General features: G+C 44.1%; 1 protein-coding gene across 2 annotated transcripts in view; it reads right to left on the reverse strand.

The window, feature by feature from the left end:
- The window catches only part of me1 (malic enzyme 1, NADP(+)-dependent, cytosolic), a 65,528-nt gene that overhangs the window by 14,487 nt on the left and 33,594 nt on the right, over positions 1 to 17,447 (reverse strand). The window contains exons 4-6 of one of the 2 annotated variants that reach the window (XM_064342358.1): positions 6,874 to 6,949; positions 6,358 to 6,519; positions 1,309 to 1,412 (exon numbers count right to left, since the gene is read on the reverse strand). In XM_064342358.1, coding sequence (XP_064198428.1) covers positions 1,309 to 1,412; positions 6,358 to 6,519; positions 6,874 to 6,949 — 342 coding nt within the window. The remainder of the gene's footprint in view (positions 1 to 1,308; positions 1,413 to 6,357; positions 6,520 to 6,873; positions 6,950 to 17,447) is intronic. The other variant, XM_064342364.1, reaches the window with a different exon arrangement.

A 17,447-nucleotide genomic window follows, 5' to 3' on the forward strand; every position in this document is an offset into this window, starting at 1 on the left:
GAAAAGAGAGAAAGAGAAAAAAGTGAGCGACAGATAATGACAGAGTGAGAGAGGGAGAGTGGAACTGGGAGGGAAATGGGAGGGAAGGAGAGAGGAAGGAAAAGAGAGCAAGAAGGGGAGTGATGAAGCCTGTATTTATCTAAAAGCCTGCATTTATCTCATATATCTCAAATATACGCTGGCAGCTCTCTTCAGAGGGAACCGTTGTGGTCACTGACTCTGTCTCTGCCCAGACTGCTGAAGTCAATACTCAGACTGCACACAGCCCGCAAAGGGGGTTGCATTGGCCCCACACCCCAAGCATGCAGAAGCAGAAATATGAGCACACAGAGAAACGCCGTCATGAATCCCATCCGTCTGACGCAAGGGTGACTGCAGGGCTCCATTCACTCCAGCTGGCAGCTCAAACAAAGGAGACGCAGCCCTGCAGGGACTGGAGGCCCTCACATACCTCATCCGGCCAGCTCAGGAGAAAGGTCCAAAGACCTCCCACTCTGCCTCACCTTTTCCCAGAGCTCCTCCCACTCTGCCTCACCTTTTCCCAGAGCTCCTCCCACTTTGCCTCACCTTTTCCCAGAGCTCCTCCCACTCTGCCTCACCTTTTCCCAGAGCTCCTCCCACTCTGACTCACCTTGTCTCAGAGCTCCTCCCACTCTGCTCACCTTGTCCAGAGCTCCTCCTCTCTCACCTTGTCCAAGAGCTCCTCCCACTCTGCCTCACCTTGTCCAGAGCTCCTCCCACTCTCCCTCACCTTTTCCCAGAGCTCCTCCCACTCTCCCTCACCTTTTCCCAGAGCTCCTCCCACTCTGCCTCACCTTGTCCCAGAGCTCCTCCCACTCTGCCTCACCTTGTCCAAGAGCTCCTCCCACTCTGCCTCACCTTGTCCCAGAGCTCCTCCCACTCTGCCTCACCTTATCCCAGAGCTCCTCCCACTCTGCCTCACCTCGTCCTAGAGCTCCTCAACTCCAACCCCAAAGTACATATCATTGATATGCATCTCAATTTGGTTAAGGGTTTTGGAATTGTACTCTGACTAAACTTGGAAAAAGAGGCCTTGTTAAGTTAATTTCAATTTCAACTTTAACTACTCCATTACATTGGCTGATCAGGTCCTTGCAAGCCTTGGAATCAAGATATGTCCGTTTGATGTAATATACCCTTAATGTCCCCATCGCCCAACCTCTCATAAGCACAGCTGTTTCTCTATATGTGTGGAATGTGCACAAAATGACATCACAGCTTCAGTGAAATCAATTCCTTAGCTGGGGGTAGAGGGGTACAGGTTTCAGCCTTTCTTTGAAACCTTACCTGTCAGTCACAGCCTTCATGAACTCATCTAGCAGGTCATCATAGGCCTGGCCCCGTAGTCTTTTGTGGCGGAGTCCGATGTACAGCGGGTCCTTCAGGAGCTCCTGGAGCAGCAGAGAGATAGGAAAAGAAGCTAGTTTCTGCAACGGTAAAAGCTGTAGCACTAAGAGCCATTTCCTGGTCTACTGTCCTGTAGATTGACCCTGTGATGTGCAGTGTGAGAAAGACCCAGGATGTGTCATGCTCACTCACATACTTCGCTGTTACACCACTGATACCCCACTCTTATGCAGAGTGGGGAGTGACCACTAAACACTAAGAGGAGCGATAATGGATAGACACAGGATAGATACAGGTGAAACACAGGTGAGGCATAAGTAAAACAGGTGAGACATAAATGAAACACAGGTGAGACACAGGTATAGCATAGGACAGGGGACAGGGTGCAGTGGAGATTGCAAGGAGACACTTCCAAGGCTCTTGAAAAATTATGGAGATGGTTGCAGCAATGAGCAATATGTGAATGTGACTGGGCATTACACATTAGGTGAAAGCACCGTAGAAAACATTAGGTGTATGGAAAAATAAATGCAAAAAATCTGGTCATTTGCATTTGATCAATCCAGTAATTCATCTGACATTTTTTGTCATATTGTGATTGAGCCAGCTCCTATTTAATCCGGAAAATTCCAGAATAGTAGTTTCAGGAAAAATGTTTTTCTCATTATGGGTTAAATAATGAAAATGAAATTTGAGTCTTTATAGATATTACATGAGGACCTGATGCTGACCAAAAATAGGAAGCATGGTTAATTTGTGAGGGCACGTCATGTCTCCACTTTCCCCCTCCCCCGAGGAGTCAGCTGCCCTAACCCCGTACCAACAGGCTCCCATAATGTAAGCCATGTGTCCATTTATCCTAAATGAGCCCTAAACACCCATTACAGGCACGCTCCAACTGGACATTCAGCAGTTTGCCAGAACAATGGCAGTATGTCTCTCACTACATTTACTGAGGCGCTTGTGCATATTTTTTGAGGCTACTGACAACTGTGTTTGGCTGGAAATGGGGGACACACCCCCTGGGTGAAGGGCGAAGTGAAACTGTTCCCATGGGGACACGGAACAGGATGGACACACGAGATTGCTGGGCAGGGACGATTTCCTCTTCCGAGGAGGAGGATGAGGACACACCCCACCTTCTGAGAGCCTAGATCTCCACACCATACACATACTGCAAACACCATTTTGGGTCTCTGGGAGTCATTTTATCTCTGGTTTCATTGAACAGTTTATTTGTCTTACAATTTTCCAGACCTGCTTGTTTTCAAAGGTATGTCCCTAAGCAGGAGACAGAGACAGGGCTGAAGAAAAGATCGATTGTGTTGCTATGCGCTCTGGAGTGGAGACCGAAGCGGAAAGTAGTACTGGCCTATCAAAACCCCAAGCTGGCATTTCTGCTGAAGAGAAGTCAGCGTTGGTGGTTTATTTTCACATGTTGTCCTTGATGGCTGCGCGGCGGAGGTGAAATCATAATATTTGAGACCCTTGTGCGTGGCTGCCTGACCTCCCCGTACGCGCACAGCCCTGTCCGCCTCCCGGGCCGCTGTTTGTTCTGTCCTGGCTTTGATGTGCGGAGCAAAACCACGGCAGATAGGAGCACGGACAGGGTGAGCGGACTTTGTTGTGTTTGCCGACGACGAGTTTTTCCACTCGGTGCCCTCCAGGCGTGTCTTTAAAAGGAGCGCCGCAGAGTCTAATCTGGGGAAAGGAATTCCTCCCCAAAGGCCAGCAGCCGCCCCCCCCCCCCCCGAGCCCAGCGTTGCAGAGGACGCCAAGGAACAAATCGGAGCGAAATGATCCAGAACGCCGTCACGCCTCATCAAGAAGGGAGTCCTTAACTGCCCAGGGTCCCTGACACAACAAAGGAACCAACAGGTCCCTCCCATGAGAGGAACAGCCGACAGGTCCCTCTCTCAGCTATGGAGCTGCCCACAGATTTCACTCCGGAAACATGTTTCTGTTTGAGCTGCGGAGCATCCACCGGGCATCAGCCTGAGCTGGGGGGACAGCCCCAAGGTTTTATCTTCAAGATGCACAGCAGCCAACTGGTTTCTGGATGAGTTGTGGAACAGCTGACAGAAACTGTGTTGAGGAAGAGTTGATAATCCTGCATAATTCATCACTCAGAACAATTGGGAGACTGGCCATCTCCCTTGAAAGTCCCAACTTTCACCCCAGAGGAATGCATGCAATCCTTAAAAAAAATCACACTTGGATAGGATCCCTTCTCTCTCCAGCTCTCAGAGTTCAAAGACGCAATGTGCTCCAGACTGAAGACATTCTAATTATTTACATAGTCAGTCAAACCTATTGTTCTTTAATTAACTAGCACATACTAGTCGATTAAAGAACAATGGATCTGACGGGTGGTGAATCGGGTCACTTCACATAACATTTGGTTGATATCACACAGACTGGTCAGTATAAGAAAGCTGTTTAGCTATACTGACACACAAAATTGTCAATCCGGCAGTCTATTTCATAACATTTTCTGCATTCATGAGCGAAAGACCACAAGTCCCAGGGATTTCCTAGTTGTCTGCGGGTTGCTCACAAAGAGAGTGCAGACTCAGAGGGAAAACATAAACACAACAGACACTGTTTACTGAGGGAGAAAACAGGGGAATGAAAGGAGGGATGCCATGTTTACACTGGACTGGCCTTTCACCGAGCACGTGTGGGAGCTGTGATGCCATGTACAGTAAGATATCTGCCTGTCTCGGAGGAGGTTAGTTCAAGGGTTACTGAAGGTTTACTTCAGGTTTCCTCTGGGTAAATACAGTATTGTGAGAGACAGAGGAGCATTCAGAGTGTTGGCTGGAGCTTTGATATCACCTGTGGGATTAGTGACAATTTACAAAGGGGATGACACAGCTCCTGCAGCTGCTGCTCCCCAGAGACGCCACATCCCAAAATGCCATAAGGATCACTCATCCCAAGCAAAGAATAATTCCCTTTTTATCTTGTTTTGCACTACAGAAACACCAAGATCAAGCACTGATCCCATCTCTGTCTGTTCTTAAACCCACAGGTATTACTGCAGAGCTCCTTTTCAGACCGCCCCCACGCCCAACCCCTCACCACTGATGAGAAACGGAGAAACGTCTACGTTTACAATGGATCTGTGGAATGATCCCCTAATAACAGGCACAGTGCAATAATCACGCACAGCCCCCTCCCAAGTCCTCTGAATCCAGAGCAGGGGAACAGCTTTGCTCTGATGTGGGAAAGAACAGCTGGAGGTACAGGACAAAATGGATGCAGAAGTTACTAGATCTGTCATGTCTTTGACGGTACAGTAAAAACAAATACTTGCAACAACCCATTCCAAAATGTAAATCTTATAAATCTCAATGACTTCTCAGAGAATTATGTTAGCAGATAAGAGACTAAAGCAATCAAGGGAGAATTTCTGTGAGCTTTTTCTGCTCTCCTGTTTCCATAGTGACACATTGTTGTGATTGGGGTACAGATTTCCTGTTTTGCTCTGTTGCCTTGTATCTTCTATTTTGTGCTTATTGTCGGTTCTGTAAAGCACTGCTACAGAGGGACAGGGCTTTCACATTTTATGTATTGACCAGTCCCCAACATTCATTTTTGATTCAGTAGCTTATCAGCACAGTAGCCTGTAAGAGCATGCAGGGGTCTGAGCTAGAGAGGCTAGCCCCAGAGGTGATGCAAGGGGACTGTCTTAATGATCTATATCATTAAGAATAAATGGTGGTTTTTATTTGAAAAAACTTCATGCAGTTTTATTACAGGTTGTGAAACAGCTGATGTCCCTGTAATAAGCCCGGAGGAGGAGGATAAGGGTCACCCGCCCTTCCCACTCTAGCTCAGTAAAGTTGACGGACAAATTTGAGGACACAAATCCAGACATGGAACTCCCCATCAAAGCCTTTTTTGGAGCCAAATAAACTGGAGTTATAGGGCCTATAAAAGCTTTACACTGCAGACACACATTGAGAGAGACACATTTTCACCAACATACAGGGTCCACTGTGTTACAGTAGATGCTTTAGCACTATAACAGTGCTCTCTACAGAGCGGAGACAATGCCTTCTACAGTACACTTTAATAGTTTTCACCTGGTCCTTTATAATACCTCAACACTGTGTGTCTAGATTAATCTAGGAGGTATTTTGCAAAGCACCCTCGAGCTCTTGAGGTTTGTTTCAGGTTGAGGTTTGTTTCAGGTTAGCTGGCTCCTAGCACAACCTGAGTCAACATTATTCTGCTTCATGACGCCTATTAAAGATTCATGTGGTTGAACTAACTCCAGACTGACTTATCAGTTTGCATAAGTGCACATGAATGTCAAACCCTGATAAGTACAGAGGATGAGAATCACTGATTAAAATGTGGTGAAAGGAAAGGCAAGTAAAAACAGTGAAGCTTCAGCCAGCATAATAATTCATTTAAGACTTGTGCATAGATTTTTTAAAAAATGGTTGTGGTTCAGTAATTACCTGGTTTATGGGTGTGATTCTGTTCACTAAATTGCTGGATGTGCCAATATTTACCTAGTTAGACATGTCTTTGTGGTGACCTCACTGTTGGACATGTCTGTGCTTACCTAGTTTGACATGTTTCTTAGTTTGTCTGGTTAATGTGTGTCTATATTTATTTGGTTTTCACATTTTGTTTTGTAATTACCTGGATATAAGATCTGTCTGTGATTGTGTGGTTGCCTGGATTTCTGGTACTACATGTACCTGTGAATGCCTGGTTGTCTGGTATGGATCTGTGAATGCCTGGTGGTCCAGTATGGATCTATGAATGCCTGGTTGCCTGATGTTGTTCTGTGATTGCCTGGTTGCCTGGTGCTATTCAGTGAATATGCCTGATTGTCTGGTTTGGATCTGTCAATGCCTGCTTGTTTGGTGTTCTGTGATTACATGGTTTCCTGGTGTTGCTCTGTGAATATGACTGGTGTCTAGTAAAGATCTGTGAATGCCTGGCAGTCAGTTGTTGCTTTGTGATTACCTGGTTATCGGTGCCCACATCCAGCATGACTGGCAGGCACTGTTGGGGTGACACTCCTCCACAGGCCGTGTACAGTGCCAGCTTGCCCACTGGAATGCCCATACCATAACAACCCAGGTCCCCGAGACCAAGAATCCGCTCCCCGTCTGTCACCACCACAGCCTGTCAATCAAACCACACATCATACCACAGTCAAAATAATTTTGTCACTTGTCACTCACTTTCATAAATGTGTCAGTCATACTACACCAGTCATGCACAGTTTTAACTTGTCAATCACATGAAATATGAATAGATAAGACTCATCAGCCAAAAGATTTAATTTAGCTTTCAGATATAATCCATGTATCTGATGTTAGAGCATACTTGCAGGTCTGCACTCCTAGATGGCACAGTACTTTGCATATGTTATGTGTGTTTCTTTTGTTTTGTGTGTGTGTGTGTGTGTGTGGGTGTGTGCGTGTGTGTGAGAAGCAGGAAGAGAAAGCGTAAATAGTGCTGCTCTGGCCAACTCACCCGTACATCCTTCTCCGGCCAGCTCTGCAGCAGAGTGGAGATGTGGGAGCGGTCATGGATTGTGATAAACAGCCCTCTGCAAAAGACAGACACACAGATAGACAGAAGACAATCTTTAAACCCCATTTTACCGTGGAAATTCTTTATAATGATCCACAGTTAAAGCTACTAAAAGAGATCAGGACGCGGAAGAACACTGAGAATCAAAATGGTTGTGTTATTGGATTACAATCAATCCTGCATCAATTCTCTGGCTAGAGAAGGATGGGCTCCCCCTCTTATGTCTGGTTCCTCCCAAGGTTTCTTCTTATCTGTCCCACCTATGGATATTTCCCTTGCCTGTCGCCCAAGGCTTGATTTTGTGGCCAGGAACCATTGTAAAGTGTATTGTGACAAATATTTATAAAATGAATTTGATTAGATTTGACCTCCTTGACTGTCTTCTCCCATCTGCAAATAATTTTACCTTGATATTTTTCCTTCTTTCAATCTGAATTATGATGGATAAATTATATCAGTCTGATTCCCTGAGACAAATCTACAGGATTTGAGAATAAGTTATGTCAGCCATTCCATGTGAGCCCAGGACAAACCTGGACAGTGTGGGGGACCCTGGAGTGTGGGGGGAGGAGGGGGGGGGGGCTGTCACCCAAGAAACAACATCTGGTAATAATGCAGGAGAGTTATCATTTCCATATGTGCAGCGCTAATAAAACAATCCTATTTTATTATTGTCGTAAAAAATGGTGGTGTGGGTCAGTCGGTTGGAAGACGGATTCACAGAAGCTCCAGACCCCTTCAGGAGCTGGAACAAAGCATTTGTAAATGTAAACATAAAGAAAAATAGAAAAAACTACCTAAATGTGCTGAGCACAGAATCACATGCACTGGAATCTGACTCCTGATGCATCGCACGCTATCAGAGACTTATTTTGGAATCAGCAGGAATTAGACCAGCTGCAGGTGACTGGGTTACAGCGCTCTGGAAAGATGTGTTATGATTCAACAACTTCACTTATTCTGATATGAAGTAGAGGAGACTGGGGGGGGTGGAGTCAAACAATTTCCATATCGATTCACACGTTAACAACCACCTTGGGAAGATGTAGTGTTTAGTAGACACACTAACCACAACGTTAAGACACTGAGAATCTTTTGAGTCATGACTGGGAAAGTACTTTTGTGTATCTCACTACCTGCAGTGCACAGTGACATAATCCAGTGGCATTATATGCAGTAGTTTCAGGACCGGTCAGGTGACATGTCCACCTGCACAAAGGCTGAAATAAGGCTGACTGTAGCAGGGAGCCCTATGGGATGATTCATAATTGGTCAAAGCAGCTCTCAAGAAAGGAAGGGCTCCAGTTAGCAAAGCTTTCCAAAGGTCATTCCAGCAATGGGATGGGCCTTCAAATACCGCTGGGAGTTCCAAGTATTGGAGAAAGGTTTTTAAAAAGGGGGATAAAAGGAATGAAACAAAGAAAAAAAAACCTTATTTCCATGTGGGGAGCAGAGGAATTCAGAGAGAAACCAAATCCCTCTTCATATGGTCAGGGTGAAGGGGTGCTCCTGTCATCATACACCCCCAGGACCTTTCTAGCATGCAGTCTTCCTTCTTTAACAAAAAAAAAAAACTATTTTTCTCCTCTCACCCCCTTTCTCCCCAGTTTGGAGTCATCAATCCTACATCTCGAGTTACTGCTGTGCCCCCCAAACCCACTCAGCAGGACCACTGCACGCACTCATCTAATGCACTTACCTGGGAGACCGTTCAACCCCCTACAGTCCACAGAGCGAGAGGAGTGAATCACAGAGGACTGGAGAAATAAGCATTCTCAGCAACAGACTCTGAGCACCTAGCGTGTGAATGGGACAATCTAATGTAGTGGCAATTTGAGGTACTCTGGCTAAATTAAGCCCCCCTACCCCTGGTAGGACGCGGTCAACAGTGGTGCACTACAACAGATTCCACGAGGTTCAAACCTGTGACTACTGAGCACAGCCTAAGCTTGTGACGAGTGTCACCCATTGATTCTTTTGTTCACAACTGCTAATTGATATCCATATTTTCACAGTGTACTTTAGCTTGGGGCAGGCTCAACCACAGGTAAATACAGAGGAAAATTACATAATCAAAAAACTAAGTAAACAATCAAATAAACGAATAACATATAGTCAATATAAAGCAAAAATACAAGACAGCACTTCCTAAAACATATCTATTGCTAAAACAATTATGATACAACAGACCGGAGGTACCTGTGGAGAGAATAACAGTTCAGACTCCGCACTGCGTTTGAGCCAATATTTGCTTTAAATCTGAGCACCGAGCTCATAGCCGTTGGTCTGTGAAGACGCACACATACGCACACAGTGGTTTAGACCAGAACGTGCCCAGAACACTATTTTTTAAAATAACATAGATTAGACAGTCCTCCCTCCTTTTGTCAAACCACAGAGGGGGCCATGGCGAGAATCGAACCCCCAGCCATGAGGGGAAAATTTACGTACCAGCTGAGGGTAGGCTGCCCTTCGAACTACACCACTCTTCTAACCCCACGAGCAGAATACATTTGTCATAGCCTTTCAATAGCCGTGATGGGGATTCGCTTGTAAGGTTATGCAATGTTTGCACACCCTGCCTGGCCAGAATACAGAGGCACAGCACAGAAAGAGGGGTGAAGGGGCCAAATGAACAGAACTCCACAGGCTGAAGCAGGGCCAAAATCTGACCTCCGATTCCTGACCCCTGACCTTTCACTGACGAGGGCGATGTCTGGGACAATTGAGACAGTTATTAAAGAAACCGCAGCGGGGTTTTTTTCATAAAACTGGTTCCTTTAGACTAATTTCATTTTATTAAAAAAAAAAATCTACATTATAATTTAAACTGTGACTCATTTCATTTTATTTTTTTAAATCTACATTATAATTTACACTCACCCAAGGAGGCCTTCATGTCTGAAGGACTGATTAAAAGCCCCAGTCTGGTGCATTTTATGCAGGCTTATTAATCTTCTCTTCACCTTTGAAGCACCACTGGCTCCTGTGATCTGACCCCCCCAGTGTCTCACCACCTCTGACACTGGGCAGTGATGGAGGGTGAGAGGTCATGGACAGGGAGGCCTGTCCCAGTAGTGTGTGAGCGTGCGCGTGTGTATGCATGTGAATTTGTGTGTGCGTGCCTATCTGTCGGCATGTGAAGGTCTTGACATTAAGGCATGTCTGCTTGTCTGAGACACGTTATAAAATGTGTGACTGGGAAAGTGAATTATATTGTACTGAATGGGCAAATAGAAATCTCTGTCATTTTTTTATTGTAATCAGCTCTCATATGGTACCACGGCTCTCAATGAATGATACATTATTTTAGATCTAGAGTGTACAAAGGGAATTATAATAATAATAACTGTTCTATACACTCCATATTTAAATGCAAAATGTTAAATGTGAACATGGCCTGATCACAGACTTTTTCCATGAATCTGTAGATTCATCTATTTGCTGTATCTACCACAAACCTCAAGTACTACCAAAATCCTTTCAGATACTTTGAGCGTTTGATTGAGCCTGCCTGGAGTGCCAGATGGATGGGTTTGGACTTTTTCCGTCAGTCTTATTCCACTGTATCAGACAAGCTCAGTCAAGAACAGCTAAAGCATTGGAAAGGACTTCAGTGCGTATTTAATCCAGGCCTGATTTACAGTGCATTACATATCTTCCCAACAAATCAGTAAATTATTGTTGTTATTGTCTTTTAATTATATTGCGCACATTTTGAACAAGTCACTTTTACTTTTGGACAAGTTAAAAACAAGCACCTGGACAGCTGCTCCCAGAGGTTTAATGTGGATGTCTGATGTGTTTATGTGTGTACATGGGTATGTCTACATGCATTTGCATGTCAGCATGTGTATATATTTATATATGCAGGCCCACAAATAAGCAGGGAGAGCTTTCAGGGGCCCTGCTACTGGATAGAGTCAGACAGAGGACAACAATTGAATCAATTAAACAACCCTCTCCCCAAGTCCTCAATGACAACCACCCAACACCCCTCCCCCCAAGGTCCACAATGCTTAGGGCCCCTAGGATGTTAGCCATGGATAGATAAAGGGCCCAAATATGAGTGTGTGCATGTGTGTGTGTGTGTGCGTGTGTGTGTGAGAGAGAGAGAGAGAGAGAGTGTGTGTGTATGTGTGCGTACGAGTGTGTGTATATGTGTGTGTGCACGTGTATGTCTGTGTTTGTGTGCGTGTTTCTGTTTGTCTCTGTGTGTGTGTGTGTGTGTGTGTGAACAGATGAGGAGTCTGGATGGACCGGAGCTCAGGGAACAGTCAGAACCAAGTCAGAATATCTCGGATGGCTGAATGTCTGGAGGAGCTGCTGTGGGTGCCTACTCCTCCATTTAGAAACTAGAAAAAGCGAAGGAGAGAAGGAGTAAAAAAAAAAAACATTTTATCCTGCTGTGCTGCACAAACACAACTACTGACCCAAAAAAACACATCACAGAGAGAGAGCGGTACACCTATTGACCCATCAGAACACAAATACAGACCAGCCCACGACTGCGTACGTTCACTGCTAGAACACAAACACAGACTGACCCAAAACCACACAAATACCCCCAGGGGGAGCCACTCACAGCTACTGATCCAACACCTCTTCAAACATACCCAAGAGCAAAACCACCAATAACCCAACAATACCACCGCCAAGAAAAACGCTGACCCAACAGAAGCCCAGCGGTTTGATCCAGAGACAGTACAGACCATTGCCTGCATATTACTAATTAGCAGTAACAAATTACAAAAGCATTACTGTTGGAGGAATATGTGTCCATTTTCTCAGAGTAATTGGTTAACAGCTACCATTGCGGGTGATTGTGAAAACTTTGCTGTCAGGGACAGTACATCTTCTCCATCAGAGAATTGCCAGAGGCAGTGATAGAACAGAAGAAAAAAAAACCTCACAACGTGATTTCATCTCTTCCTGAAGATCTGTACAGTGGACTTCAGAAAGCTTTCAGACTGAGGAGTTAATATGAGGCTGTGACAAAGATGAGCAGCCATCTGACTATGATCTCCCCCGGCCACACACACATACACACACCTCCTGGGTTTTGGGCTTCAGGGGGAGATGACAGCGAGTGTATTTCTTTCGTGTTGTTACTGATTACATAACCTGGCCATAGTAGACAGGCTCGAATCCTCGCCCCATAGAAACCATCCCACTGTGGCCCCTTTACACCCAAAAAAACAAGGCCCACCTACCCCCTTTCCAGGCACCCACCCACAAACACTCCTTATTTTCACAAAATAAAAAAGACGGATGTGAAACTGACTCTGCATCAGCCATTAAGCCATGAAGAATCAGCAACACAAGAGAATCTCACTGGGATTGTGTCTCTTGGACCGATGTTGAGCAGATGTTGGCCACATTTCCTGACACACATCTTTATGTGGACCCCTCACTCATCCTATTCATTTAGCCCACTTTGCCAGCCCATCACTGCACAGTCAATCTGTGCAACATCTTGAGCAGCTCTGACCCAAAAGCTTCCTGCTGCAGCAAAACCAGCCAACAGGTGATGTCATCATTACTGGCACACCCTCCAATGGCAATAATAGCATCTTGCATTGTGGGAAAAACACAATTTCTGAAAAAAAAAAATTGACCTTTTTCGAAATCCAATGCTTGGACTGTATACCATGGGACTCCCATGCGACCTATGTAGCTGACACAGGGTTGGGTAGTGCTCTTAAATTGACTAATTGAGCTATTTACAATTTTAATAATGCATTTCTTCTGAAGTGCTTATGTGAAATATAAATCAGACACTGGGTGGCTTGTGTTTACAGGGCCAAACAAAATATGTTCTCAGTGGGATTTGATGGGAATTCTAGAAAATGCTGATTTTCCTTCCAGTGTCAGTAAATCTTTTGCTTATGCAAACAAGTTTTGCAATCCAACTGAACTGCACTTCAATGCAATAACCTAATGAACAACGCGCATGAAATGCACAGAGTAACTCTTGCTGCAGCCGGCCATTGGTCAGCCTCAGCAACCACACATTCTCATATTCAACCAATCACATGCTCCCATCCCTACATTTTCTCAAACTCAACCTATCAAATGCGCACTTCGCTAATGGATTTTCATATTTCTCCTGTTTTGTATCCGGATCCTTGTTTAATAGGTTAATGCACACTGGTGCATACACAGACATACCTAAAGCAGATCCATTCAACCAATCCTACACAGCTGCCTGTTAAACACATTCAGTCCCTATAAATTTAATAGTGTATAGCAGTGGCATAACTGTGGGGCAATGGGCGAGCAGTCAGTGTTCAGGGCAAAGCTCAGAGTGGCAGTGTAGACCAGCAGTTAGAGTGGCAGTGGAGCCGAGTGGCTTGCGGCTGAGGTTGAATTGCTTCAGTGTAATTAGTGCAGGTTTCCAGGGTGTGGCTCCGTCTTTATTGGGTAACATCAATAAGACTTCAAAGCAGCACAGCAGGGAGAAACTCCAAGCTCCTGTAGAGCCAGCTAGCTATGTCTAAAAATAAGTAAGCTAATGGAAAAGTCTGCATCAAACTGCTAAACCTGAATCAGGACTGCGCTCGCTGACATAGCAAAGCGTTGAGCTAGAATAGGATGGGGAGGGAAGTTTGGATGAGCGGGTGGAATTCACTCTCAGCTGGACAAACACAGTCCCTGCACGAGACTGATTCCTTGGACACCAGGCAGGAGCAATACATCACCTCTCTTCAGATTCCCCGGAAAGAGAACCACCCCAAGACAGCACGCTATTCCACAAATGCGAGGGGCCACAGGCGTGAGAAATACTGCAGCCTGGGGTGATTGCGGCAGCCTTCTCCACTAAACTCACGGAGCCAGAAAAACCCTTCTCTAACCTCTGAAAGCTGCTCTCATCTCAACCCGAGAGGGATCCAAAGCAAGCAGGCCAAACATGCCTTTGGACCTTTTCATGTGACAGCCTTCTGATTAATAATAGACTTTCTCCTTGTGAAAGTTCAATCTTTTGCTCTCACTTCTCTTTGAGCTTTCCCCCTGGCCACTCAGTGTGAGCTCTCTCAGTTCAGTTCAATTAAAATGAAACTTTACTGGCACATCAAATATACAGTAATTATATTCTGTTATATAGATGTATATATCAGTATAACCTTGTATTTTCAATACAAATATACATATGAAATTTATTTATTCTGTTATCTACAAGTGCTCTTTTTCTCTCCTGTGTGAGCTCTCCTTCGTTCTCTCTCCTGTGAGCTCTCCCTCTTTCTCTCTCCTGTCTGAGCTCTCTCTTTCTCTCTCCTGTCTGTGAGCTCTCTCTCTCCTGTCTGAGTTCTCTCCCTCTTTCTCTCTCCTGTCTGTGAGCTCTCTCCTTCTTTCTCTCTCTTGTCTGTGTAGGCTCAGACTGGGCTGGGAGTCAGGTTACACAATCTCACATAACTATACAGGAAAGTCCCCCTTTTCAAATCACTCTGCTAATTGAACCAGTGGGGATGTAGACCTCAAGTGTGCAGATACGTTTCAGCCAAGCCAAAATATTTTAGTCCAATAATTACCGAATACGAGATCATAACATTTTGGCAACAAAACAGCAGGACTGCGGTGTGTGGAATTGTAAAGAAAGAGGCTGCCATTTCGCTGAAAGCATCAGTCTCTTGTTTAAATCTGATGATTATGCAACGATAAATTACCACATTAAAAAAATGAGTGAGTCTGGGACAGCATTGCACCACATGGGCAAATTCTGCTCATTCTTTCCAGTGGTTCACATTTTTGCAGGACTGAACTCATTCTCCTGCACTTTAAAGACAAGGCAAGGCAACATTTCTGGATCATTTAATATCACACAAGCAACTGTGATGTACAGTCCACTGTGTTTCACTCGTCTAATTTAAAAGCTATAGATTTATAGATTCAGTGCTTTATTCCATCACATTGATGGAATAAAGCAATTCTAGGCATGAGTATTAAGTACGCTGATATTCCACTCCAATCACCTTTGTAAAAATTCTTATTCTTAACAAATTCCATGTGCCTCCATTGTCATGTAGTATAACTTAGTTATCATACTGGCTTGCTGCCTTCCTGACAAACACTCTCTTAAGAAAATAGGCAGTATAGGACCATCGGGAGGTACACGCATTGATGCTGTGATATTTTCCTTCTCCATTTTCCTTCTTTTCTCACATCCTGAGTTCACAAAGCCTTGGCTCAAGTCACACAAGTGAAGTAGTCTGATCTACAGTACAAGTAGAGGAAAAACAATAATTAATCATTGTGGGCAAAAATAACATTTGCTCACTAGTTCCTGTGTACGTGGTCATTAACATGATTTTCACAAACATAAATGCATGGGGGACCAGGTCAACACTGAAAGAAGGATAGAGAGATCTAATTCACATCAGGGACACTGAAGAGTTCAGGCACAGCTTATATTACAGGTTTGAAATAGAGCCTGACCACACCCTGCTGCAGTTCAGTTCTGGGCCAAGAGGCCCACTGTTCATGAAAAAAAAGCAATGTCACTTTTGATTTTGACCAGTTGCAATCCTGAGAGACAGATCTCACCATCCAGACTGCTCATTGATATTACAGTCAGAGCATGGTCAGCACCACATTGAGCCTGATGGACTGTTAGTCGGCCAAATTATGAACCACAACTAGCTTGATTACTACATTAGGCCTAACCACAATCCATACCAAGCCAACTACACTAACCTAACCAAGACCCACATTACACCATACTACACTAAGTATCTACAACATTATGCCTAACAACAACAATAGGCATAACCATAAACCACACCTACCCTGACTAACACACAAGGCCTAACCATGAACATACTGTGCCTAGCCTAATTACTACACTAGTCTAACCAAGACCCGCATTATACCATACTACACTAACCATATACCGCACCATGCTTGGTAACCATATCAGGCCTAACTATGGACACTCCTAGCCTGATTACTACACTATTCTAACTACAGCTTGCATCGCACCATTCCACACTGAACAGGGTTACCTAGTTAGGCTAATACGATCACGTTAGTTTTTATTTGGCAGGATTGTTTTTGTCTGATTCTGATTAGGCAAATGTAATTTCAGTGCTAGTTTTTACTTGGCAGGATTGTTTGTTTGTTTGCTGAACAGGTTACCCTACAGGGTTGGAGTCCTGATCTATGTGGTCACTTCTGGCACTACGATCTTTGCTTCACTCTAGTGTGTTTCTTTTGCACCTCTGCACCTTGAACTAATGCACTTGTTGTACGTCGCTCTGGATAAGAGCGTCTGCTAAATGCCTGTAATGTAATGTAATGTAACATGATGCACACTTAGCTTGATTACTACACTAGGCCTAATCACAAATTACACATAGCCTGATTACTACACTAGGTCTAAACATTAACCACATCTAGGCTGAATCTGAATCAAAAATTGAAGCTGCATAAGACACACATCAAGTCCCAGATTCCTTTGTAATGCCATACCCAGGGGGGTTGGGAATGGGTGTCAACTTCTATTATGACTATTTTGAATTTAAATCCCCACAGTTTTGGCATTTAACACAACTACTGTTTAACCTCTGGGTATGACATAATGTTATTAGAAAATTCCACTCTGGTGTATTCGGGAGCTTCAAGCCAGGAGCTTCTCACTCCGGTCACTGCTCCAGGTCAACGCATTGTCTCCTGATGGGAGATTACTGAATGATTCTGGCAATATAACAGTATATAACAGTCATAGTAATGTGGGTGGTCTGCACTGCAAGTTTACAAGAATTAAAGGTAAAGAATGAAAAATACACTCCCTAAAACACAACAAATAGCACTGACACAACATAATTGCACACACAGTTATTCCGATTCTGAGTCATTCAACTTTTACAGGGATTCCTCCTAAGTTTATATACAATTTATATGTGTTTATATGTTATTAATAGATACAGTTCAGGCGGTAAAGACAGTGAGAATCAGGAAATGTTTTGTCAATACAGTATGAGTAATTCAAGCTTATTTTCATTTGAACAAACAATTCCCCCACTTTTAATGTTTTTTTTTTTTTTGCCAAATTCCATTTTCCCACAACTTAATGTAGTGTGGGAATTCAATGAAAACAACCCACAGTCTAAATTATTGGAACTAGGGCTTTTAAAAAGTCCCAAAGCTCATATTTATTCAGGCATCATCGTAGGCATTATTGCATCAGCTAAAAGTCTGAAGCAAAATAAAAAATTAAATTACATCTCAGAGGTAATCTTTACGATATATAGCCTATATATAACACAACATGAAATTCACAGAAATGAGCTATAGCCTACTTCAGATGGGCTGTCATGATGAAAATGTTTGCAGGGTTAAACAATAGAGTTGAAGTGAATTTTATAGGCACTTGATGATGGCAATTAAAACTATTTGCCACACCTTCCCTAAGCCTTTCCACAACAGTTGCTTTATTCACACCCAAACATGGACTACTTTAATCTTCTTCATGTGTTTATGTTAACAAGACTGTGCAGCAGAGGTGAACCTAATGTTGG

Source organism: Anguilla rostrata, chromosome 1, assembly GCF_018555375.3.
Source record: "Anguilla rostrata isolate EN2019 chromosome 1, ASM1855537v3, whole genome shotgun sequence".
NCBI lineage: Eukaryota > Metazoa > Chordata > Actinopteri > Anguilliformes > Anguillidae > Anguilla > Anguilla rostrata.